The 27856-nt window shown below is 39.0% G+C and overlaps 1 protein-coding gene across 2 annotated transcripts in view; it reads right to left on the reverse strand.

The window, feature by feature from the left end:
* Positions 1-27856, reverse strand: part of grik2 (glutamate receptor, ionotropic, kainate 2) — a 260814-nt gene that overhangs the window by 144916 nt on the left and 88042 nt on the right. Inside the window, exons 4-6 of one of the 2 annotated variants that reach the window (XM_056434478.1) lie at positions 21952-22133; positions 12368-12421; positions 8471-8644 (exon numbers count right to left, since the gene is read on the reverse strand). In XM_056434478.1, coding sequence (XP_056290453.1) covers positions 8471-8644; positions 12368-12421; positions 21952-22133 — 410 coding nt within the window. Of the gene's footprint in view, positions 1-8470; positions 8645-12367; positions 12422-21951; positions 22139-27856 lie in introns of both variants that reach the window. The other variant, XM_056434479.1, reaches the window with a different exon arrangement.

Below are 27856 nucleotides of genomic sequence, written 5' to 3' on the forward strand. Positions count from 1 at the left end.
ACTGACAGGTTGGAAAAGGAACATGTAGGGTAGAGAGGGAAAAAAAATCGTCTCTCCGATCCTCCACCAGCCTCGTCTCATTCCACTTCACTCATCATCTCTTTTTCTGCCAATAAATGACAAAAGACCGCCAGAACAAAAACGCAAGAGATACTGAAAACATCCTGCGGAGTGTGGATCTAATTATGGCTTCCATGTTTTGTATAATCTTTCAAATTAATGTTAAAACATCGTCAGTTTTTAAATATTAGTTTCAAACAAAGCACTGTTTAAGTATGCCGCTGTGACAAGCGACTCTTTCTATTAAAAAGACAAATCATTCTCATGATGTATGATAAAGGTGTTCTACATGCTTTGCAGTATAACTTTCCATCCAGCTCATTAATGTTGGGATACTAGGGAGAATTCCCTAATGTCCTCGTTGTTTTTCGTTCAGGTTTGTCTGGATATTTTTAAGTTGATTCGAATTTGCATATTTATTTGAGATGTTGACGGGTCACCCCACAGTCATTAACTTTATTTGCCGACCGTTGTCTCTAAAACTGATTTCTGTGGTTGCCAATCTCTCTAAATTGTTCCCAGTGGCAACCTGCATCATAAACCAGTGGTGACGTTCACCCATTTCGATTGTTGTAAACATCAGAATTACATCAACGTGACCAAAATAACATCATATGAGACATTAAAATAATCCCTTTCTCAATTGATATCACAATATTATTGTTTGTGATACAAGAACACTGTATATATGAATTGAGTTATAGTTAAAATGCACATATTTGTGGCACATTAAGTTTTTGTTTTTTTGCCACATTTCATGGTCTTCATCATCAAATGGATGTGACATGATTATTTCAAAATGAATATGGATTGTTGTATTGTCATCAACAATGAGTAATCATAGCTGAATAACACACAGGTACTGATGACGGCTGCGTTATTACAACATTTGAAAAATGAAATGAGTGGACGTTGTGACAGATTTACTTTTCAGGACAATTATAAACTTGTAAAGCAGGAAATGTTTGAGTGGAAGACAAACAAACAAAACAGATGATTAAAAACAAAACATTTGACCTTAACTACATAAATAAATAACACTTTTTTTGTGTTGCCAACACAGGCGGTAAATAGACAGCTAAATGGTTCATATGTTATATATGCATCCATGTGCAGGTGACACTTTTAATGTTATGAATGGTCTTCGATAAAGGAAATAAATGAATTATGAATATCAAATACACATAAATAAATAGAATTAGGTTTATTGGCAGCCACACAATCATTCCAAGTGCAAACACATTTTTGGCTAGTAAGCCTTCTGCACAGCCTCCTGCTATAATAACAGATTTTTCGTATGACTCATCCTTTCACGATGTCCACCATATGCATGTTTGAGTGATGCTCAGATAATATGAATCTCGGAATATGTCTGATGTCTGTGTGACATTTTTTTTCTTCTTTTCATAACTCTCTTTGGATCAGACTTTAAATGATATCTGTCAAAAAGGAAATAGCTTTCCGTCACTACCCAATTTAAATGTACGCACAGGTCTGGCACATTTATGGTAATACGGCAACAGAAATGTGGCTCTGAATACCAACTGTGTTTTTGGAAATGCAACAAACAAAGACGCGACCTTGGCGACTAAGGGGTCAACCCGTTTGCCCGGTCGAGGGTAAAAGTTAACAACTCCGGCTTTCCAATTTATCACAAAGAGACAAATGCAGAAATTACAGTCGTGTCTGAGTGTGTGTTTTTTTTTTTACCTGTTTCAATTTAGCAGGGTACACAATGAATCAGACAGCAGCTTAAGCAATTAACAAGGAGAGACATTATGCTCATGAGAGCGTGGAGCTTGTAAGGTCACACTCGTCGTGCATGTTAAGCCGCGACTCTGGGCAGGGATTCTCCGCCGCCACATTAATTGAAGGCAGCATAAAGGAACGAGGCGCACGATTAGTTTACCTGATTCGTCACACAAAAACATGTTCTCGATAAAAAGAAGAAGAAAAAACAAGTGTCCAGACCAAACTTCATAGGAGCATTTGATCATCATGATTTCATGCAGATGCAGTACAGGGCTACAAGGAAGAAAGAAAACTGTAGCTGGATCGTCTGCTGTGAGTGAGGAGTTAAAAATAATCATGAGAGAATGAATAGAATGATACACGTTGGAAGATGTCGTTAGGGGACATTGAACAGCAGAGACCTGATGTGGTCTTCAGTAGTGAGTGAGACTCCATTAAAATGCCATTATCAAGTTATTTATTCTGAATCAATTCAGAAACATGTAATTTATTGTAAAATTAATCCAGTGTAAGACAAATTCCAGTTGCAGGATTGTTGAACATTGCATCGCAAAATGCTGTGAAAACACGAACAGAAGAAAACTACCGTTGGAGAGTAAAATAATTTGAGAGATCTTAGAATTCTTCACAAGACTTTGAAGATATACCTCCTTGTTACTTCTTGTTGTCTATGTTTTGTTAGTGTGCCCCCACATGGTTTATGAACTGGTTAGTTCATAGAAGTACTGATTCTATTTATGTCTGCCCAGCACAGTCTGTGCTTGTATATAAAACGTCTGTATTTAGAAAGTAAAAATGCACCTTGAAACAATTAAAGACAAAATCCACTGACAAAAAACACTCTATTTCTCAAATAACTACAAGGATTAAAGCCTGGTCATGGAAAATGAATCTCCGCATTCACATAATTTGGCTGTGAGGAATTATGGTGATATATGTTGGGAATAGAATCACTCATTTTAGTGTACAGTAGTTTGAGTTCTGTATTCTGAATATGTAATGTATGTTCTATACCAGTCATTCCCAAAGACACAGGTGAACACAGGTGATTTAATCAAAATCACCAAATAAATGTGCTTAATGTCTTCCATTCTCATATTTAACATTTATCTCTGCAGTTCACCTTTGAGCCACTTGAGGGAGCCTGAAAGTTCGTATTGTTCTGATAATTGAAGCCTACTTATGTCGTATAATCTGATATAAAAGGCTAGTATACATTCTGTTTGTTTAACTGAAGAGAGGAAATGAAAAGAATGAGAGTTTGTTAACTACACGTAACGTCATTTGTTTGGTCTCTTTTATAAAGTATATGTTTTTGTAGATATCTCTTCGAAGCAGCTGCGGTTATAACGGCAGTCAGGAAGTCTTCAGAGACGATCGTTGATTCTACAATGAGAAAGACAACAGGAGTGTCCAAATACAATACTTAATGCTAACAACCCCACAATGCAATCGGTTTTATGGTTGCAAAAATCCCCTGACGGTGATAATGACGATTATGATGATTATGATGATTATGATGATTATCATGATGATCATACATTGAAATCTCAATGTACTGAAATCTCTGTAGACTGCTGAGGGAGTGTTTCGTATAGTACTGACTGAGTCCAAGGGAGTGATTTCAGATATCGTAAAGAACAATTAAAGCTAATGTAAATGCATTTGTACTAACCATTCTTTTCTTATCGCTTATTAACAACAAAGTCACATATTTTATGGTGGAGGAGTAGTTTATGCTCCAGCAGAGGAGCGTCACATTGAAACAAGCAACACAGAGTTAAGGAGTGATGCTCAATCAAAGGACAGCGCTGTCAAGACCCTTTCGATTGGTCAACAAATCATATAAGTAAGTCATGTTTATTTATATTGCACTTATTACAGACAAAGTGTCACAAAGTGCAGTACAGTAGTCAATTAAAACAAGTTTGCAATAAAAGGGGCCAAAAAATGTCAGCAGTTAAAAGAGCAAAGTAAAATACACAGTAAAAGATGGTCCGATAAACACAATAAAACAAATAAGAAAAATGAATAAACAAAAAAGATAAAAAGCAGGCCGTAGAATATTTAATTGAACCAAATGCCAGTGTCAAGATTCACCAAATTTAAAAGGTAGCATCGATTTTGGCTCCGATTGTATTCTGCAATCAGCCATAGTGTTCAATCTGCGATCCCAACCACTACATGTGTGCTGGATGGTGTGTGAAAATGAAGTCTCCGGACTGATCTGCGAGTCCATAAGTTACAGCACATCAGCAGTTCACTACAAAACCGTAAATGCAGCACACAAATTAAGCTGTTAATCAAACGTTTACGGAACCTTTCACCATGTCAATATGCATTAGCTGCTGACTGATTGCCATTTGTCTAATTAATCAATCCCCACCTTCAAACTCATATGCCATTAATTCACTGATGAGCAGGGTCACCGCACATTCCTCACACACATAAATCTCTGCCTGTCGCTGATCCGGAAATAACCACCGAGCTCTGATGACTCTACGGCACACAAAGGAGTAAAAGAGCTGAATATAAACACAAAGAGGATGAGACACATCTTTTACAAGACATCACATTGACTCTCCGTCTCCATGTAGCGGCTATAAAAGGCCCTCTGTGCCTTTTTGTGTTTTGAAAAAGGTACAGTTATTACACACACAGTCCATCCCGGGTCTCAAGGGGTAAACAGTATTGATTGAGCCACAAATCCAACAAAAGGGGCTTAAACTGAGTAACACCCACTCTCCGATATCAATCCAGAAACATGACTCAGCAACATCTTGCTGTTTTTAGACAGAGAGAGAGAGAGAGAAACATTTTAAAAATAATCTTTTATTCCCCAGAGGTAAGCCACTGTTTTCAATCAGCAGCCAACACGTTGCCCGTGCTTACCAACTGGAATCAGACCAAGCGGCTCCATCGGCCTTAACGGGTAACACCTCGACAATCCATGTGGGAATAAAGCGCAACGACTCTGATTTCACTTCTGCCTTCCCCTTCACCCACTCTGTGTGTTTATCCTTCTTCTTCATTCATCCCCCTCATCTCATTCCATATCTCCTCCATTACTTTCTTTTCCTTCCCATTCCTCGTCTCTGGTGGGTGGACGCTTTTTGGCACGCTTCCCAGATAAGAGATGGTATGAAAGCGTGCGCGGAGGAACAGTTATTACAGGCAGCGTGCTCGGATCAGAGAGATTTCAGATCACAGTGACACCGAGACTCTTCTCATCACAACCGGAGCCCCGCAACTCGGGGGGTTCTCCACTTGACTCCCTGAGGACGCCGGGCCCGTTACGGTACGAGATGCCACAGCACATCCATTGTAACAGCTCTATAAACAGTGCTCTTGATGATTAAAAACCAGCCAGTCACAGAAAAGACACAAAGTTTTGGGGTGGCTGTCTCAGTAGTCCATTACATGTGCAATACATGTCGTCCCCCCAGTCCCCCCCCTGAAGCTTGTTTTTGAAGCATCAGAAAATAGACACAGTTCTATTTTTACACGTCCATAAATCTACACAAACTGCGAGAGCGCACACTAAACAAAACAAAACAAAACACCACTCTCCTCCGTTTCAGAGCATCCAAAGCAGTCTGTTGATTATGTGGAGTCGCTTTACTGAAACACTGCCGTGATTCAGAAACAATAAAGTTGTGCTTCACACACATGAACGCTTTGCAGCAGCTCATTCGTGATTGATGTGGGGACTTTGTGGCTACGCTTTAATTGCTGTGCCACGTCAACCTGTTCCATTTCTATTAAATATGGTTTTATATCCAGTCAAAAAGTCGCCGTTGTCAACTTTGTCAGGAAAAAGAGAGAATCGTTTTGGATTTTTTTTATTTCAAATGTTCATTTCCAGAGGGCATGAATGATGACTCGTAATGAGATTTGAAGTTGTTCTTTAATATCTTTCACTTATGTGTTCACTAATGGTTATCTTATGATTATCCTTTATGATGTATTTCTTATGATGTGTATTTTTTATGATGTATCTTGTTGTTGCTCCCCTTGCTCTATACATTGCTTTATTCAAAGTTTTTAAATTAAAGTGTTTTTTAATATATGGCACATCTGTCCAGACTTAATGCCACACTTTACTTCCACTTTTCCAACGTATGAACCAATATAGTTTCTCTCATGCTCGTCAGATGACACAGCCCTTGCTTCTCGATTACACTCTAAAAAATAAAAATAAATTGAGTCAACTTAAAAAAGTGAGGCAACCAGCTGCAAAGCCTTTTTGAGTTCACTCAACTAAGGGCTAATGTGTTGTGTCAACTTATGATAAGAAGTTCACTCAAAGTGATATCTTAAGTTTGTCAAACATAACATTACTATTCAGACGTACTTATGTATTTAAGTTAACACTACTTAAAATATTGCATTTGATAGTTACATCTACTCATGTACTTAAGTTCAAAACACTTACAATATTAAATTGGAGAAACTTTAAATTGTGTGTTCTTGTAGATTAAAAACATACATCAACAGCACTTAACATTTTTTGTTGAGAAATGTTTTGTTGAGAGAACTTACTTTTAACTTAAAATGTTTTGTTGAGAGAACTTACTTTTAACTTAAAATGTTTTGTTACTAAATTTCACTGCCCATTATTTGAGTACTCAACATTCTTTGCAACGTTGCCTTCATTTAAATTAATTAAAAATGTACACCGTTTTCTTTGGAAAAGTCAACAGTTAAAGAAAACAAACTTCTTCAAACACAAAATGTTTATTAACAATAACTAAACATTTGTTTGCATAACTGAATTCCAGGTGTCAACACTTGAACATAGACAGCAGAGGGTCAACATCCTTAAAAATCAAAATGGCTGCATAAAGAAAAAAAAAAAAAAAATCTGTTTTGTGATTCCAAAATCAAGGCCTTGAAACAAGCTTTGGAACATGGTTGTGACACGTGTGTAGCCGTCATGAGTAGGTCCATCCCCCCCTAAAGCACCAATAAGCAACAAGTAGCCAGAGGGATATTCGGTAATAAGGTTTATTCCGACAGCAGACTGTTTCTCTGCTCTCCACGCTCCTCTCCTGTCTGTCCAGACAGACTCAGATAACCAACACAGATCGTCATCAGCTGGACTGATTACCAATCTGGTTACCAATCAGTCCAGCTGATGACAATCAGACACCGTTCCCTGAACCACACCCCCGCTCCACCCACTCTGCAGTATTCCCAGTTCAACTCCTTTCACGTAAGATTCCTCCGAGTCTGTATTCTACACAAAAACAAGCATACAGAGACTATAATAAATATTCACCGCCTCTTTTAAATTTTCATTTTTTTCCTTCCCATTCTGTAACAATACAATTTAAAAGTCAAAGACATTTTATGCAGATTTTAAAACTAAAATATACCACTTTCATACAAGAGTCACCTCCTACACATTAGTATTATAGTATTTCAATCTTCATAGTCTGTTAAATTAAATAAATAAATTGAGCAAAATACAGGGAAACATTTGCTCTCACGGTACAGGCTCCCTTTAATTCAATAAGTGACAAAACCCTGAACTGGAGCAAATCTGCCATTAAACAATGGACAATATCCTTCCAAATCTAATCCATATCTAAATATAATAAACAAACAATGGTCTCAAAAACCAATGTATTTTAAACAGGAGCTAAAGAAAATATTTTTATATTATTTTATTATTTAAAATATAAGATTAAAGTAGTCTATATATGTATTTACATATATATTTATGTATTTATATATGTATTTGTATATATATATATATATATATATATGTGTGTGTGTGTTTCCTGACATACATGCGCAGTGGCCTTAGTTACCTCAGCAGATGCCCAAACCACTATATTAAGTTTTCTCAATTTAACATGTTAAGTGGATTCCACTCTTTATTAATGAAATTGACATTTTGAGTTAGTTCAACTTTTTTCAAAGGCATTTGTTGACTCAACTTAAAAAAATGTGTTCGGACAACAAATTTGAAGTTGGGCTTTTTAGAGTGTAGGCCTGAAGTCACATGACCGTATACAGCCCATATTTGCATGTGTGCCATTGGCTGATATGTATGTGCATGTATATGATTAGCTGTGTGTAATATTTGTTTTTCTCCAATATTTTTGGTTTCATCATGTCCCTGAAGAAGACCACAAGTCAAAATTTGTTTTTTTCTGTATCTGTATTTCCTGAACTTTGAAGCCTTCCTTCTAAAGAAGTCAAAGAAGTAAAACAATGTAGTTTTGTAAGTAGATGAAAAGTAAAAATGCATCATAAAATATGAATTACATCACAATTGCATAAAATAGAGTGTATAGAGACAAGAACAGTTCAGTGTGAGATGTCATAAGATGCTTCACCGAAGGTGGTAAGATGGAAGAGGAACTACTCAAAGGCAACAACATATTTATCTTATTTCACATTTCACATGTTTACATGTTTTCCTTTGGTCCAGAGCCAAAGAAACCAAACTACATTATGTAAAAGTGACCACAGAAGACAAGCATGGAGACCATTGAAGCAAATGAAATGTATTGGTGTATGTTCTCTCCAATATACTCAACGGACCAATGGGAAACAGCCTCAGTTACACCGAGCAGCGGGATGCCAAGCCATCACAACTCGTCATTCACTCATTCACTCGTCATTTAGTTTTGTTCATGAGACTCACGGTCATGAAGCCGTCCAGTAGACCAGAGTCAGGTTTGGGTGGAGCCTGCAGTCGCTCCATGGACCATTTCTCGATGATCGAGGCCACTTGGCTGTTCTCAGTGTTGAGGATCTTGAAGCCAGTCATGTTCACACCACTGTATCGGTAAGGCTCTACATCAAGTGCAAACAGATCCTGGGATGTAATGGAAAAAAACATTATGTCAGGGAGAGAAACACCAACATGTCTTTAGTCATCAGCCCTGCAGTTAAATAAAACCCCAAACTTAAGACAGCAACATATCCAATGACACCTTAATGTTAAGATGTTCTACTTGTTAGGCCTGTAGAGTGGGAGGGAGAGTCAAATTTAATTTTCTCAGTTAGAGCTTACATGGACATGGCACTCTGGTTAAATCATCCGTAAAAACAATAAACAACTGAAACATCTTCAGTCAAAGGTATCAGGAAAGAAGGAAGTTAACCATGACTCCAAAAGAGCATTTTGGGGTCAGAAAGAAACCTTCAACTAGTGAGCTTCCAAATCTCTTATTTCCCCTGCTAACATTTAACTTAAGCTACATATTCTAATGCAGAGACCAGATCAAATGAGGTCCAAACTGTAATTTGTAGGGATTATAACAATGTACAGAATGTTATTAAATCAGCTTTCAAGGTGTCTTTGTGATCGTTGAACAGAAGCCCGCTGAGGCAAATTCGTAATTTGTGATATTGGGCTGTATAAAATAAACTGAATTGAATTAAACTGAATTGAAAATATGTACTGTAAATGTCTTGTTATCTTAAAACCGCATCGAAGGTGTGACAAATTAAAAAGAATGCATGCAAAAAACTTGCTTGAGAGAGCTATGCCAATTTGTGACAGTTACAAAATAAATGTCAATAAAATGTTCCAACAGATTTGTGGTAAAACTGCTGTGCAGCCCATTTTGTTTAATTTCCTTTTAGCAAAGTGAGGGAACTTGAGTTCCTTCTGGCAAACAGTTACTCACTGTAAATGGCTTTTTTTTTGTGAAAGCTTAGAAAACAGTTACGTCACTTTTTCTAAGTTCTATGTGACAGTCCTGCAAAATAGTTCAATTTCTTTTTTTATTGAACTGAAAAAAACTTTCACTCACAATAAATATGTATTTGTTTAAATATCTCTCATGACTAAGACTAACACTACCACCTATCTACTCAGAGGCAACAACAAATGTATCTTATTTTAAAAAATTATAATAATAATTGCACTCACATTAAATTTGTATTTGTTTAAATATCTCTTACTACTACCACTAATTAAATGTCATCTAGCAGACACTTTGATCCAAAGCGACTTACAATAAGTGCATTCGACTTTGAGTACTAATACTACCACCTATCAATTCATCATTATAATGGTGTTATGTCTAATGTTAAAAAAGTAATCCTAAAAAAATCAAATTGACCAAACGAAGTGAAGAGTAAATACAAATCTGGCAGGGAAAAGGCCGCCATATGTGGCGACAGTGTGCCGGTGTGTTCACTCTGCTGGGAGAATTATGAATCAGCTCCGGACTTTGTCTGCCAAACATGACTACCACTCTACCTCCACTCCCTCACTCATGTTTGTATTTCACTTTTCATCTTCCTGGCAAAAACACCACAGGGAAATTTAATTATCTCACATAAATAGGGCCCGGAGAGAATATCTGTGGAGAAAAAAACACACGCTCATTTGGATGTTTCATTTCAAACCTAAAGAAATGATCTCTTTTAGGCCGCCGTGATGAAAAAAGCACAGAGTTGAAATTGGAATTATTCATCTTTCAAAGGAACTTGAGGTAAAAAAAAAGTAGAGGTCAGTAAGGAGACGGGGACGCACACATAGTGAGAGGCTGTGTTTTGATAAAGGGTGACACAGAGCAGCCTCTTCAGGATGAGTGGGAGGGGACTTAAATAAGAGTTTCAATTCAGTCAAATCTTTTGACGTGCAACATGGACTGAAAAAAAACACAGTCCATACGTAGATGTGTCTTATTTTACATTTCCTTGTGTGGACAGAGAATGGGGACTTTCTCCTGAGACAACCAAAGGCAAAGTCTCGTGCCACGCAAAATCAGAGCTACAGACTGAATCCAGCCCTTCAGATTGAGGTCATAAATAAATAGTGACATCATCTTCTGCCTCAGAATGTCTTCACTCCACAGGAAGAACGTGTGATTTCATTTAAATGCAGAGACTCTGATGGCACTCTTTATTTCCAGATTTCAAACGAGCTTACACCGTTGTGACAGAGAAGCATTACTGCTACAAATACTACTGCGACTACTGCCGCCGCTGATTAATATCAACCGTTATAATAACAAGAAGAAGAAGAAGTGGGGGAAGTAGCAAAGGGAAAATTGAGGCAGATAAGAAGCAGGAAGAAAAAATAAATGAGGACACGGGAGATAAAGAGGAGGGAGAAAAGTAAGACCATGGATGTATTTTGAGAACTTGACCTCCAAGGTCATGTGACTGATGGGGGTAGCTGAGCTAGTATTACTGTCTGTGTGAGCTATTAAAAACAATGCTATCTTTTAACTCTGGATGGGAACCAGATATCACACGTTTCAACAAAAGAAGAACATTCGTAAATATGCTAGAACATCAGAATCTTTTGCATGGTGCAGTATCGTTAATTTAAATTGTTTTATTTATTTTTCCAAACAGGTCACAGTTTAATATCCTGGATACTCAGTGCAACACTATTCCTCATGTACTAGAGGTACTCTGTAGTCTGACCTGAGCTGATGGAAGAATAAAACATCTGTGATGTTAGAACTGTTTAACAGAAAGTGTAGAAACTTATATTGAAGAAGTGCTTTGAATGTGTTTTTTGGACGTGATTACTCATAGAAGAACTGTATAATGATATATTTTCAACATGACTGTATTTTTCATCTCGTCAAAACTGAATGGTGGTGAATTATAAGAGGAAAACAGCAGGCTGAGTAAGATGTGTCTTTGCTGTGGGGTTTGACTCATTGTTGATGGCCATGTTGTTTTATGAGCTGTTTTCTTCTCATGATACAGTAGGTGACCCAGCACGCTACCAGAGAGACGGCTGCTGACGTCTTCTTTTATAATGCTGGTCTGTGGGGAAAGTGGGGGCTGAGGTTCAGTGTGGTCAAGAGGTTCATTCACTAATTACAGGGTCAGATCAATCCCCCAGCTCCCTGGTCACACTTTGAAGTGCCCTTGGGCCAGCCATTGAACCCCAATCTGATCCTGATGGTAGGGCCAGTGCCTGGAATGGATCGCATTGAATAAAGCTAAATGCACTAAATTCAACAAAATGCTTTTTGGGCCACAGGGCATTTTTGTTATAGCAGCACCGTGGTTGAGTCAGGGTTGACTTTAAAAACACCCATGAGTAAGATAAAATATGAAGGATGAAGAGGGTAAACAAATCTGGACCATAACTGAAGGAGTTTCTGGTGAGTCTGACCCTGTTGCACCGATAAGAAGCATTCAGAATAACTATATTGATATAAACGGTCTTTTTGCTGATGTTTTTTTATACTTGTGTCGGTAATACATTTAGACTGTTTCGTAAACAGTTAAAGCATCCTCACAGTAATTTTAGGAAAAACACGAATACCAGGAAGATGTGAAAGTGGAAAAAAGCACGAAGGGAAAGAAGTAGAAAAACAGCCATCTTGATGTCTCAAATAACGGTGCCATTATTTTCTTCAGCTCTGGAAAAAAAGACATTAAAGGGACAAAGAATGATCCAAGGCAATGAATATAAAATGAATGGCGGAGAAAATGAAGATTGAAGAGCAGCGTCGGCTCGTTGTTTGGGATGCAGCACATCTTCATGGGGATATGGAGCTCTGAGTTAGTCCTGATGACAAAGCAAGAGTGCAGCACAGCCTCTTTCTCTACTTACCAGTGTGGTGAAGATATAGTGATAATACTCTGTCATCATCCCCATGGCCAGAGCCTAAGAAAGAGTGACAGAAGGAGACAGAGAGAGATTGGGAGAGATTTACAAATAAATAGGGAAGCAGATAGAAGATTTTGTCATATTTTGCACATAGACACACACACACACATTTGTCATTTTGTGTGGCTGTACTACTGGCTGTTGTACCATGTAATGTGAAGAAGCATATGTTCTGCTGCAGCCACAGGCTCAGAGATAAGAAACAAACGCCCACCAAAAAAATAAATCAAAAAACAGCTAAATAAAACAGAAGACAGAGCTCAGTCTCATCGCTTGGCACATTTAGAGCAATATCGAGATAGATGACATTTGGGGGGGGAAAAGGAAGTCATCGCACAATAATGAGGTCCAGGGTGGAGTTACTTTGTGAGATTGTTTGAATGCTGGTGTTTACAAACAATTTGAAGAAAAAAAACAGCCTGTGAGGTGTGATATTTCTGCTGTTGATTTAACAATATCATGCTTTTAGCGCTGGCTCTGTTTGGAACAGACTTTATTGGCATAGCCAGGAAAAGTGCAAGCAGCTCATCAACATTTCTCCTGAACAGAGTGGTATGTAGAGCAACAGTCTGTGTAAATGTGCCAGATGGATATGTTAATGCATCCCATTATCCCAAAAATGATGTCAATGTTTGACGAGTCTGCACATGACAATGTATATCCTGTGCCAATGTGGGATGTAGTGTGCCCATCATGTTAAGTCAGGGTGTGGGGGACGGGAACGCTTGACTTCCAGGAGACCAGAGTGCATGTCATGTTGAAGTTCATGTTCTAGCCATGTTCTTTCATCTAACTAAACCATGATATCGTTGCCGAGAGATATTGCTGAAAGTCGAAATTATTATTGGAATTATTCGCAAGCTAAATATTAATTGAACATAAGTCAGCAATTAACATTGGGTGAATGCAGGGCACAACCTTGGACAGGTTTCCAGGTTAACTCAGGGCTGACACAAAGAGCCAGGCAACCATTAACACCGCTAATGATGAGAGTTTAATAATATCTATAATATTCAACAGCATATTTGGGTCCCATTGCACAGAAAGTGAAAGGAACCTATTGCTTTTGTTAATATTATAATAATTTAGTTTTTAAGTGGTTTGGGTTAATTTCTAGTCAACTCGTGAACATTTTCACTGAAGTCAACACTTCAGTGAAAAGTTGCAACGCTCTGCGGTGATTGGCTACGGTAAAAAAAGAGGTTCAATACCCAACCCTGTTTAAGTTCAAGCAACTACAACCTGGCCTGGGAACACCTTGTGATCTCTCAGGAAGAGTTGCAAGACACGGCTGAGTAGAAGGATGCCAGGACTTTACTTAAGCCGCAAAGCAGCAAAATATGAAATAATGGAAAAGCAAATATATAGTTTTAATGTATAAGTAAAGAAAACAAACTATATATAGACCCTGTGCTCATTGTTGTTTAAATACCTAGTGTCACCAAACAACATGAAGACCAGAACTGACTGAACACAGAAGGGGAATCTGGGGAAACTACATTCTGCTCTGTTTCATTATTACATTTGAAGTTTATTATATCCATGTAAACTGTCACCCCGATTCACGCTCAGTGTGAGTCAGACTTTTGTCATCTGTCTGCGATTGCCTTTCATCTTACAAAGCGAGGAATATGTACTCATTCGCACCATTACCAAGGCAATCTGTCTCTAAAAATGCACCTCTGAGATGAGATTCTAAAGTGGATCCTTTCTCTGCATAATTCTATTATCATCTAGACTGTGTGTGTGTGTGTGCTGGCTGGATGCTACCCCATTCCGTCTGGATGGTGCTATATGGTAGTTTCAAAGTCCTGCCCGCCGTGTAGAGACTCACTAGACCATTATGAATCACAGATTAGGACTGTGTGGTGAGGATGATTAAACAGATAGGAAGGGATAATGGCTGCTGGTATCAGGTGGGAAACCTCGAGAAAGCCTCCAGCATTCCGTCTGACAGCCAGCCCACTCAGTAATGATTCACATGGTGCTATTTCCTGCACCTTGTAATAACAGAAGTGTGTCGTTAACCTTTCAGATCGCATGTTCAATTTTTTTCTGGGCAATGAAAGGAAATTTAGAGATAACTTACATCCTGTTAGGTTTTAATTCCTGTTCAGGTGTAAAACATTGATCAGAGCTATCAAAGACACGGAACAAAAGCACTTCCCATTTGTGTTGGAGCATTTAAAGGTGAAATCAGATGAAATTTGAGGAAAATCCTTTTTTCATAACTCTTCTTGGTAACACTTCTAGTATAGATCCGACAAAAGTTAGACAGCACAACCACATATTTGCACAGCTTTTTACTTTTCAACACACCTTATTCTTCTCCTCACCTACAAAGTATTGATTGGTGATGCACCATCATATCTTAAGGAGCTTGTAGTAGCATATTGCCCCACTAGAGAGCTGCGCTCACTAAATGAGGGACGACTCATAGTAGGATGGGAGCCAGAGCCCTTAGTTTTCAAGCTCCTCATTTATGGAACCAGCTACCACTTTCAATTCCAGGGGCAGACACAGTTCCCACATTTAAGACTTTCCTCTTCCATAGCGCTTATAGTTAGGGCTGAATCAGGTTTGACCTGGTCCAGCCCCTAGATATGCTGCTATAGGCTTATAGGCTGCTGGGGGACATTTTAGGATGCACTGAGCACCTATCTCCTCTTCTCTCTCTCCATTACATCTCTTCATTGTACATTACTAACTCTACTTCTTCCCCGGAGTCTGTGTGCCATCTCAATAGTTTAGGCGTATGTATTTAGAACAGCAGATTTATTACACCGTTTAACTATCAAAGTGTGAAATTAAGTTTTACTCACAATTGTTGTCAGCTAATTTGCAGTTAAAAAATATGTTTTGGGGAGATCGGCATTAATGCTTTCTAGTCACCGATCCCTGATAACGCTACAACAACAAATCTGTGTTGAAATCCGCAGGCGGAGAGCTAGTTATGTGTGCGGCACCATAACTAAGAGCTAAGGAGGTTGCATCGGGATGTGTTGCATGTGATGATGCGTTCAAGCTCTATTCAGTCAAACTGAGGAATGGGTGAATGTTACTTTTGTTGTTATCATGATTGGATATATTGTCATCTTGTAAAATGTAGTTGATGGCGCGAAACTTAAATAAATACAGTTTGAAGGAGGTATTTTCAAAGCAATATCAAATAGATATTGGAGAGAGATTTACGAGTTGTTTAAATACCATTATCATGTTCATTTAATCCATTAATGGCAAGATCTTTTACCAATAGAAATATATTTTTTCACTTCTTGATTATTTTACTTATTTTTTATTTTTGGGCAAATAACCACACTAGATAACTATAACAAATTAAAATGATGACAGTTTAAATTGTTGACACTTTACACTTACTTCAGGGCAGATTTGGTTTTTCGGGATTGTAAAAATTTAACTGTCGAACCATCTACAGAAGGAAATTGCTCTACTTATGAAAGAAAGTCAAATGTGATTAGCTAACCCCAATATTATGTGTGCTAACAGGCTGTGCTACCCATCCAGGACTGGAATCTCTACAATGAGAGTTTATCATTATGAAACTGTCCTTAAAAAGAGCTAACTATCTCCATCCTGCAAGACACACAAGTTTCTGTTTTATTTCCATTTCTGTTCGCACTAGTATGTTTCAGCCACACCCAGCAGATGAAATGCATGCTAGCTAGCTGATGATCAACAACCAACGGTTAGCATTTGAGCCAACTAGATCCAAGGTCATTAGCTAACAATCAGAGGCCTTATTTAGTCTATTCTGTGTGAAATGGATGACCCATTTTTTCAAAGGTGACTTTACATGTTGACGGTAACCCCGCCTCCTTGAGCAATGTTAATGGTTAGCGCTGGAAATATATTTATAATACCACATCTGGATGCAGTAAAAGGTCATGCTCCCATTAGGTCGCAGAGTTTGAATGTCGTTATTGTTAACACCCACATTTTATTGAATATTTGCTTCTTTAGCAGATTTGTTGAAATAGTTTGACCATCTCATTAATTATGTAATGTTCTCTCCTGACCGTTCACTCCAACGTTAAGTGGTTTATTTCCGTGTTGTTCTGGAATGTGTAAACCCTAAATATAGTCAATTTAAATAAACCATTATGGATTTTTGGAATATTTGACAACACAATCTCTTCTCCAGACTGAATGAAATTAATATTGTTTGTCACCTGACTGTCTTGTTGTCCTCCTGGTTGTTTCTATATTTGGGGGTAAAGGCTGGTAGCTGTTGACAATCTCTAACTTATTGCTGCCATGTAATGTGGTCTCCTAAATATTAGATCTCTGTCATCTAAAGCTGTGTTACTAAATGATTCAATATCAGATAATCACATTGATTTATGTTGTCTAACTGAAACCTGGCTGAGCCATGAAGAATATGTCTGCCTAAATGAATCGACTCCTCCAAGTCATATTAATACTCACATTCCTCGAGGCACCGGTCAAGGAGGTGGAGTAGCAGCCATCTTTGACTCGAGCCTATTAATTAATCCTAAACCTAAATTACACTACAACTCATTTGAAAGCCTTGTTCTTTGTCTTTCACATCCAACCTGGAAAACACTACAGCCAATTCTATTTGTGATTCTGTACCGGCCACCAGGTCCATATTCAGAGTTTATATCTGAATTCTTAGAATTTATATCAAGTTTGGTTCTTAAAACTGATAAAGTTATTATTGTAGGAGATTTTAATATTCATGTGGATGTTGATAATGATTGCCTTAGTGCTGCATTCATCTCATTGTTGGACTCGATTGGCTTCTGTCAGAGTACAGAAACCCACTCACAGCTTTGGCCACACGCTTGATCTTGTTCTTACTTATGGCGTTGACATTGAGCATCTGAAGGTCTTCCCACAGAATACTCTTCTGTCAGACCACAACCTCATAACTTTTGAATTTATACTACCGGAGTGTACACCGTTAGTCAAAAGTTTCTAAACCAGATGTCTAACTGACAGTGCTGTTGCTAAATTTAAAGAAGCGATTCCTTCTGCATTTGATTCAATACCACGTCTCAATATAACAGAGGACTCCTGGTCTAACTTTAGTCCGTCCCAGATTGATCATCTTGTTGATAGTGCCACAGGCTCTCTGAGAATGACACTGGACTCGATAGCCCCTCTGAAGAAGAAGACAGTGAGGAAGAGGAGGTTTGCTCCCTGGTATAACCCTCAGACCCGCAAACTGAAGCAAAAGTCACGAAAGCTTGAAAGCATATGGCGTTCAACTAATCTGGAAGAATCCCGCTTAGTTTGGTGAGATAGTCTTAAAACTTATAAGAAGGCCCTTCGTAATGCCAGAGCAGCCTATTACTCGTCAGGAATAGAGAAAAATAAGAACAACCCCAGGTTTCTCTTTAGCACTGTAGCCGAGTATTCCTCTAGACCTCAGTGGTAATGACTTCATGAACTTCTTCAATGAAAAGATTTTAACTATTAGGGACAAGATTAATAATCTCTTGCCCTTAACCAGTGCCAATCTGTCCTCAAGTGGAATGGCCTTGGAAACCGCTGTATGCCCTGGTGTATATTTGGAGGGCTTTTCTCCCATCAACCGTGACCAATTATCTTCAACGGTTTCTACTTCGAACACGTCCCATCCCGACGAGGCTGCTTAAAGACGTTTTGCCTTTAATTGGCAGCTCTCTATTAGATATTATCAATGTGTCTCTGCTAACAGGCCACGTACCACACTCCTTCAAAGTGGCTGTTATTAAACCTCTCCTGAAGAAGCCCACTCTGGATCCAGAGGTGTTGGCTAACTACAGACCGATCTCTAACCTCCCTTTCCTCTCCAAGATCCTTGAGAAAGTGGTCGCAAATCAGTTGTGCGACTTTCTACATCATAATAGTTTATTTGAGAAATTTCAATCAGGATTTAGAAAACACCACAGCACCGAGACGGCACTGGTGAAAATTACAAATGACCTCTTAATGGCAGCAGATAAAGGACTCCTCTCTGTCCTGGTCTTGTTAGACCTTTGTGCTGCATTCGACACCATTGACCATGACATCCTATTACAGAGACTGGAGCAGTCGATTGGCATTTCAGGTACGGCACTAATTTGGTTTAAATCCTATTTATCAGATCGATCTCAGTTTGTATTTGTAAACGATGACGCCTCGATAACCACCAACGTTAATCACGGAGTTCCACAAGGTTCTGTGCTTGGACCAATTTTATTTACCTTATACATGCTTCCTTTGGGCAATATTATCAGGAAACATTCCATAAACTTTCATTGTTATGCAGATGATACTCAACTATATCTATCGATAAAAGCAGAGGAGAGCAACCAACTCGGTAAAATTCAAGCATGTCTTAAAGACATAAAAACATGGATGACCTGCAACTTCTTGATGTTAAACTCAGACAAAACCGAAGTAATTTTAATCGGCCCTGAGCACCTCAGAGATCAATTATCTGGTGATGTGGTTTCTATAGACGGCATTGCCCTGGCATCCAACACCACTGTAAAGAATCTTGGCGTTATCTTTGATCGGGACTTGTCCTTTAACTCCCACGTAAAGCAAATCTCAAGGACTGCATTCTTTCATCTACGTAATATTTAAAAAATCAGGCACATCTTGTCTCAAAAAGATGCAGAATAATTGGTTCACGCGTTCGTTACTTCGAGACTGGATTACTGCAACTCCTTATTATCAGGCTGCTCTAATAAGTCTCTTAGGTCCCTCCAGTTGATCCAGAATGCTGCAGCTCGTGTTCTCACTAAAACTAAGAAAAGAGATCACATCACTCCTGCACTAGCTGCTCTGCACTGGCTCCCAGTAAAATCAAGAATCACTTTTTAAATTCTTCTCTTCACGTACAAAGCCTTGATTGGTGATGCACCATCATATCTTAAGGAGCTTGTAGTACCATATTTCCCCACTAGAGAGCTGCGCTCACTAAATGCGGGACTACTTGTAGTTCCTAGAGTCTTAAAAAGTAGAATGGGAGCCAAAGCCTTTAGTTATCAAGCTCCTCTTTTATGGAACCAGCTTCCAATTTCAGTCCGGGAGGCAGACACAGTCACCTCATTTAAGATTAGACTTAAGACTTTCCTCTTTGACAGAGCTTATAGTTAGGGCAGAATCAGGTTTGCCCTGGTCCAGCCCCTTGATATGCTGCTATTGGCTTATAGCTGCCGGGGGATGTTTTAGGATGCACTGAGCACCTATCTCCTCTTTTTTCTCTCCTTAGGGATGAATTTTCATCTCTCAATCACACGTGACTAACTCTGCTTTCTCCCCGGAGTCCTTTTGACTTCGTCTCATAGGGTCATCGGACCCTATGAGACGGCATAGATCCTATCTGCCTGATGGATCATCGAGGTCTGGGTCGTGGAATTCCTGCTACCGACTACGCCACTGTCCTGTTGAGACTCCACCCACTCCTCCTCTCTACCGCCATCTGCCTGATGGATCGTGGAGGTCTCCATCATGGAATATGCCTACTATGAACTATTCATACACTCTGTCATATTCATTGAATGTATTTTAACTCTAAATCTGTCCTTCTGTACACATTACATCTATTGCACCTGTCCATCCTGGAGAGGGATCCTCCTCTGTTGCTCTCCTGAAGGTTTCTTCCCTTTTTTTCCCCCTGAAGGGTTATTTGGGAGTTTTTCCTGATCCGATGCAAGGTTTTGGGTCAGGGATGTCTATGTGTACAGATTGTAAAGCACTCCGAGACAAATTTGTAATTTGTGAAATTGGGCAAAACAAATAAACTGAATTGAATTGAATGAATGAGAATATCATATCAGGGCAGTGAAGTCTTTCATTACGTCCCATTAACAGGGTTTCTCTTGGAAATTATTAATGAGAGTATAGTCCTTGACCTTCCTCAGCAATCTACCACTCTGGCATTGATTAAAAACCCTAGGAGAGTGACAGACTGCCGGGGGTGAATCATGTTGTCTTTAATATTTGATGAATCCTGCGAGCAGAATAAATATGACTGCTTGCCAATTGACTAACTAATTGCAAACTTCCTCTTTTATGCCAAATGACATTCTTGTGCTGCATGGAAAAGCCATTGTGTGGAATTGTGAGAATAAAGCTAAAGTCGAATATACAAAGACAAGCTTATCCTTGCAGTGTTTAATTCACCACTCTACACATGCTACAGTGCAACTAATTAAATATTCTAACCGTTACTATTTCCCAATGTAAAGTGTCATTATCACCTGCCTTTATTTCACTCGCGGATCAAGATCATTTCATTACGTGGAGGAAAAGGTATCCCAGAAGAGGATAACATTAATTTGATAATCAAGTCATGATACACACTCATGAGTCAGAATTTAGACCTAGTTGGTCTATTGGTCTATTTTTAGTAACAATGTGTACTACATGGTGTCTGGACTTTTTGGCCAGTCTCCATCAAACACAATGGGCAGCATTCCATGGTGGGAAACCAGTGAACGATCAGCTACTCATGCATGGCAGAAAGAAAGAAACTGATCGAGACATCAGATAACAACATGTATATTGGACACTTCTGTAGGTTTATCAGTTGTATAACATTTGATGCTAATTTCTTCAAAGAAATCTTTTTTTCTTTGATATCTCTGCATGGCAACTATGGTATCATCAATATTAGATAACGCTCATGGTTATAGCAAATAAACTCTGGTGAGCTTTCATTTGGATTGGGCCACTAAACATGTAACATTGAGCACCACTTGTCTACAGCATCGTGTCACGGGGCTTTCTGGCTGGTAGCAGTTCAAGAACAGAGAAGTGAAAGGTCTCTGTTTATCAAAACTGATGAAGAAGGCCAATGCAAACTGATGAAGAAGGCCAAGCAGCCGCAGAGGCTTCGTTTAATGGTGCTCATCCTAATGAGACACAAAAGGCCATTGGCCTGAGGTGGGATTGAAATAGAGGTGATGACTACAGTGGCTGGAACGTTATTAAAGGACCATAAAAGTAAGAAAGAAACTAAGTATGTTACTTTTGATGTATTACGTGTTGCTATGAGCAGTTTCTACGTTTTTTAAATGAGCTTTTAGAGGAAAAAAGGTTTGAAAACCCCTGATGTAAATGGCACTCTCCTGTCTGCTTTGGCACTGAATGTTAGCTCAGCTGCAGTTTAATGTAAAAATGTTCTCAACCCTATCAAAAGCTGGAAACTGATTCTGGACACGAATGTTTAGAAAAAGACAACAATTTGGCCAGATTTGCAACCTTATAGGAAGGAGACATATTCCACATAATTATACAGAAACTTTAATGTATTGGATGGTACACAATGTGTTAAATTAAATTGTTTGCCACAGTTTCAAGAGCCACAGTGAAGTCTGCTTTAACAGACAACATAAAGAAGCTATCTTCTTCTGTTCAAGCCCTCACAAATGTCTCCTTTTGTAGTTTCCACTTTAGAACCGCCTTCACAAGGATGTAAGAACACAGGTGTGTACAGTTGCACCTAGAACTATACACACACACACACACACACACACACACACACACAGACACACACATACACCCACCTGCTTCAGGATCCCAGCAGCCATTCTGTGGCCACAGTCAAAGATGATGTGGAACTCTTTCCCCCTCTTCATCTCTTTTAACAGGGGTTTAGCATCCTTGGCGTCTGCAGGCAGCTGCCGGATCTTTAACCGGATGTTGTAGCGGGATGGCGCTTTTATAAGTTCTTGCAACCGAATCAGACCTGTGGGGGAGGGGGGAAGAAATGGAAGAAACACATTTATAAGTTGTATTTTGCCCGTTGAAACTCGAACAGTCCTATTCCCATGAGGACAATGCATTTTCTAAAAGGATATTTCAAATCGATGTCCATACATGTCCACAGTAATGAAGGTAACAGCCACTCTTGATTCATATAGCAGTGTTGGTCATAATTAAAGTCAGTTTATTTTTCACATTTTGACATTGATTCTGTGTTCACTATTGATCCCTTGCTTTCTCTTTAGGCCACTCACCGCTGTGTTTCGGATATTTGTGAAGTCAACCTTGCAGTGGAAAAAAGACTGGTAGTTCAACAGAATCATAAACATCCTAATTTTGTCAAATACACATGCACTGTAACGTTCGATAGGTATTTCTCTTCTCAGTAGCTGATCGATCCTTTGTGTTTTGCAGCAGAGGAACATGTATGTATGTCTGAATGCACTGTAATGTCAGTTAGAAATAATTTTCTGGTTGATGCACTATCAACGTTTTTTTATTATTTTGATGCATTGCATAGTTTGTTGAATGTGGTGTGTGTGCATCCAATTGGCGAATTATTTGTATACTGTTCTGCTTTCTCAATTTGAGTTAATGCTCTAATTCAACCGACTGGCAGATCAGAAAAGAGTCATATCCATTTCCTAATCTTCACTTTCATTTTGGAAGGCAGTTATAAGAAAGCATTAATAAGGGTGAGAAGAGGTGTTTCTCAATGTACAGTATGGTGGTAAAGTATGAACACAAAACAGACAATATGAAACTAACGTAGAGAATGTAAAGACAATATTTCTTGGGAGTTTTTCCTGATCCCATTTGAGGTCCTGGGACAGGATATTGGGCTATATAGAATAAACTGAATTGAATGTATGACATGTTGCCGTTATATGGTTATGGTTCAGGCTGGTTGGCTTCTCTGTGCCTGTCTGTTTTTTGTAGAGCACAAAACCTTCATTAAATATCTCCAAACATACATGATAATATAACAGTTCATATCTCTCAAAAAAGAAACTGTGCAAAACATGATGGCACCCAGCCCCGAAAAGGAAAACAGATTTACCTCATACCATCTAGGATATATGAAGAAATTGGGAGGAATATAGCTCTGAGAAATATTGCATTGTCTCTTAATTAATAATGACTGTTTTTTAAAATGAATATTAAAAAATATTCCCACTTATAGTTCCCGCTGTACATTTGATGGTCAAATATTGTATTCAGTGCTAGAATTGGAGTCGATTATGATTATTATACAGTGAAGAAACTAATGTGTTGAGTTACTGCCATGCTCCCCTGACTCTTATTTAAAAATTCAAAGTGACCACAGGTAATTAATTCAACTGTATTCAACACAAATGAATTCACACTGTCTGGCCCAGATGCGAATTTAGAAACCAGTCACTCCTTCCATCAACACGGGCACATCGGTCCTGTGTCTCTGCGCACGGCCAGACGTCCCCAGCTGTTCGGCCTGTGGCATTATTTGTTTACTTCCTGCTTCCAGATGAGTGCATTGCACTGTGGGAAACCAGCCCGCAGTCTGCGGGAGCTTCAGCAGCCAGTCGCTGCTTTTCATTCAATCAAACGCAGTTTGGCTCACTGATGATGACATCCCCACAGTGTTGACCTGTGAGAGACACTGGGCAGTGCTCCATTTAACCGTCTCATGACAAAGCCCTCAGCTGCTGCTCACAACACCGGAAACCCCACTGTGCACAATATAAATAAAAGCACACTATAAAAGGTTTGAAGCGAAGTCACAGAGGACCAGTAGCCACATGAGACTTTGGACCAAATATGACTGTTTATGTGGAAAAAAACAACAGTCTAAAATCAAGCTAAAGTTATTGGCGACACATGATGTAGGTAAATAAAAACAGTTCTGTTTTGGAAAAAACTCTTTATAATGGATGCAAATTGCAATTCAATTCTGCATCATGGCCAAAATGTATGATATGCACTGCCAGGTTTATAAGTGTACCAACAAACAGGATGCTTGTTGTGAAAAGAGGTTGTGTGTGGAGGTCAATTTGCCTTTTTGTAATTCCTTTTCAAAAGGAACCGTTTAGGGGAAAAAACTGAGTGTTTCAGTTCAGTCTAAGTTTGATATCAAGACATGAATGTAAACAGTACAGAGCTGGAGTCAGGTAATCCTAGCTTAGTTTATCATTATTATATATTAGCTAGTTTAACAGTTCAAAGTAAAAGAACAAAAAAAGAATGCTGTTCACTTTAATGATAACATACATTGTTTACTGATGTGTCACCTCTATCAATAGGAATCATTCTGCTCTTGCTTCTTTAAGTTAGATTCGCAGATAGATAACAGCAGATCCATAAAATGAAGACCAAGGAATCCGGAGTTGGGTTCAGGGTTTTTAGTATGAATCTTTCATATTGTAAAACTGTGGAGACATAAGCTTACAAACTGTCCATATATATATATATATATATGGACAGTTTGTAAGCTTATATATATATATATATATATATTAGTGCTGTGAAAAATAACGCGTTAACTCATTTAATTCAATTTCAGGTTTAACTAGTTTTTTTTTTTTTACGCATTTAACGCATGCGCAGAATGAGCTTCCAATCCGTCTGTTGTTGGTCGTCGGGACGAAAAAAAGTCACTTGCAAAATGAGCTTCCAATACACCACTTCAATCTGAACTCTGTCCGCTCTCATGCAGACGGTCTGTTCATCGGTAATGATCCTTCCGCAGGTTCACCTACGGAAACCTTGTTACGACTTTTACTTCCTGTAGATCAGGGGTCTCAACACGTCGATCGCGACCTGCCAGTCGATCGCGGCGTAGTGTCGGTAGATCGCATGACATTAAAAAGATTGGCCCGCCCCCTGACATGTTCTCTATAGCACGTCTTTGTTCTTTTATTAAACTAAACGTCTGTTGTTGATCATATCTCCACAGCAGCATGTCATTTCTGTCTCTTCGCGTTGCGTTAACACTTATCGATCTCCGTCTCGTGCGCCACAGAGCTCCGTGCGCGCGCATCGGGACCGAGCAAAAAAAAAGTCACTTGTCAATCTGTCCACCTGAGGTTTCAGCTTTGCAGCGGTGTCCCCGCCGTCCCTTTCATCACGGCCCAGTTCATGAAGAAAACCCACACAGTCAGTTTGCCTCAGCAGCTGCTAGAGGAAGACTAGAGGCCTTTAGATTGTATCATGGTGGAGTTAATGGTTGACAAACAAGAGGAAAATGTTCTGTTTAACCCTCCTGTTACCTTTACATTTACTAACATATTTTACCCTCGGGGTCAATTTGACCCCAGCAATTAAAACCTCCAGAAAATTATTAGAATTAATATTGCTTCCCAAGTTTAAGTGTGAGGTACTTTATGTTTGTTTGTTGACTACCTAAATAGCCCTTTAAATAAATAAAAAAGTTGATATTTCTTATATGTTTGACACAGTGAAAAACAGCCTGGGGTCAAATTGACCCCAAAGAACACCGACATTAAACATTGAATGGGGTCAAATTGACCCGAAAGGTAACAGGAGGGTTAAACATTCTGTTTAGGATGAAGATGTATTAATGTTCCATATGGAAGAAAACTGCTAAATAACTGCTGAGTTGCAGCACCATTGTATAGAAGAATGTATAAATGTATATATCCGTCTTTTGTCATAAATCTCTATGTTCTCACAAAATATACCGAGAATATCGGTAATATGTGATTAATCATGATTAATCCACAAAAACCTGTGATTAACCCGATTAAATTTTTTAATCATTTCACAGCCCTAATATATATACATATAGATAAACAAAACTATGATTAGCACAAAGCCATCATGCCAGAAATGACCCGTATCCATCAACATGAATCCCCTAACTACTTAAGAGTCTAAGCTAACCCTAACATGGCGAAATGCTAATCGCGATGAGCTAGACGCTAATTAGCGTCTATTGCTACAGCACAATATTATACTATAACAGTAATTACACAGATAGCAGATACTCACAGACTTCACACTTCAAAAGCTATCAAGTAGTAAAGGGGGAACGTAGCTGCAGAATGTGCTTTCAGTAGAAACATGAAACAGGAACTAACTACGGTAAGTGAGGAGGGACAAATCCAAGTCCAAAAGGGCAATTGCATTCTACACCACTCGGCGTCTCTAATGCAACACATGGCAATGTGGGAGAGAACAGGAATTGTTCAGAACTCAACACTTTATACTGTATCTTATCTACACAAATAGAAATCATAAAACTATTTTGTGTTTTAATGGCGAGTTTTGTGCTAGAAATATTAATTGGTAAATAAAAGTTCAAAAAACTATATACGGGAAAATAAAGAACAATTATATATGTTTTTGTTGTTGCTGGTTTATTTATATTCTTCTTATTTCAGAGGTTTCAACTACATCTCACAGCCTTCATAAGTAGATAAATGTATGAGTAATTGTGTAATGTAATTGTCAGAAAAAATACAGAGGAAATGGCCTCACCGTCTATATTATGATGTGGTTCTGTTCTTATGTGACTATGCTTATACATTTGGCTGCTCGTTTCTCTTCATTCATGCCTTCTATTGATGCTGCATGAGGAAATATCTCTCAGTCTGGGCAAAGGGCCAGAAGTGTAGACTCAACTCGTGAATTGGATGACGACAGCAAAAGCAATGACAAAAGACTCAATTTAAACTTCATCACCAACAATACTTGGACTTGAGACTTATAACTTAAAATATCTCATCCAAGTAAGGCCAATGGATTTCAAGAATTTTGAACAAAGGACTGGCACAAGTGCTTCTCTAAATCTCAAACAAAAGCCAGAAAGCAGCGTCTGATATACGGTCGGTGACAGATGGAGAGACGTGTGGACAGATGGACCCATGCTGATCTATTTAGTCCCTCCCATGATTCCACTGGGTTGGCCACTGTGCCAGACAAATTCTTGTTGAGTCCAAGTAGCACGAGTGGAGGTCCTCCAAAATGGATGCCATTTGCTGGGAGCACTTATAGCTGGCTTACTTTTAATGTATACAAGTGGAATGAGAAATGTGTGTTTGTGTGCTATATTGGACCCGAGTCCTATCTCATATGAGCGAATTTATGTTGCGTGAGCTGTCTTAGGAGAAAAACAGCATCCGCTGCTGCAGCAGCAATTGCTGTTTTACGGATAGTTAGTTAACATCGATAAAGGCAGCCCGACACATCTGACTGCCGCACTCGCTCATCATAAACACATGTCGGAGCTCTCTGTCTCTCCTTCCATTCTGCATGGCAGATTCTTCCTTCATACCTTTCCAAAAGCCTACACAGGCACAGTCAAGAAATCTAGAGGCGTAAAATACTGGAGCGAGAGAAAAGAGTGGTGTCAGTGCTGATTGACGGTGTTTAATGCGAGCCGACCGTTCTAGGATCCATATTTAACTCCGCATGAATATTTCATCCCGTCTAAGCGTTTATTAGGGTGCCGTCTGGGAGTCTCCTGAGCGTAAAACAGATTGGCCTGCCTGTGATAAATATCGTTGTAAGGAAACAGCCCTTCAAGCGCTCCCCTGCAGACTCCCTTCCGAGTGCATCGTGACAAGGGAGAAGAGTTCCTTTTCAATCATTAGCGGTCGCATAGATGTTAAAGTAATTCCCCCAGACGGCCGATCGGCAGCACTGCATGATGGGAGTAATGACTGATCACTCACTGAGCTGCAGACTCCCGAGGTCAAGGTTAATATG

This window comes from Pseudoliparis swirei, chromosome 16 (assembly GCF_029220125.1).
Source record: "Pseudoliparis swirei isolate HS2019 ecotype Mariana Trench chromosome 16, NWPU_hadal_v1, whole genome shotgun sequence".
Lineage (NCBI taxonomy): Eukaryota > Metazoa > Chordata > Actinopteri > Perciformes > Liparidae > Pseudoliparis > Pseudoliparis swirei.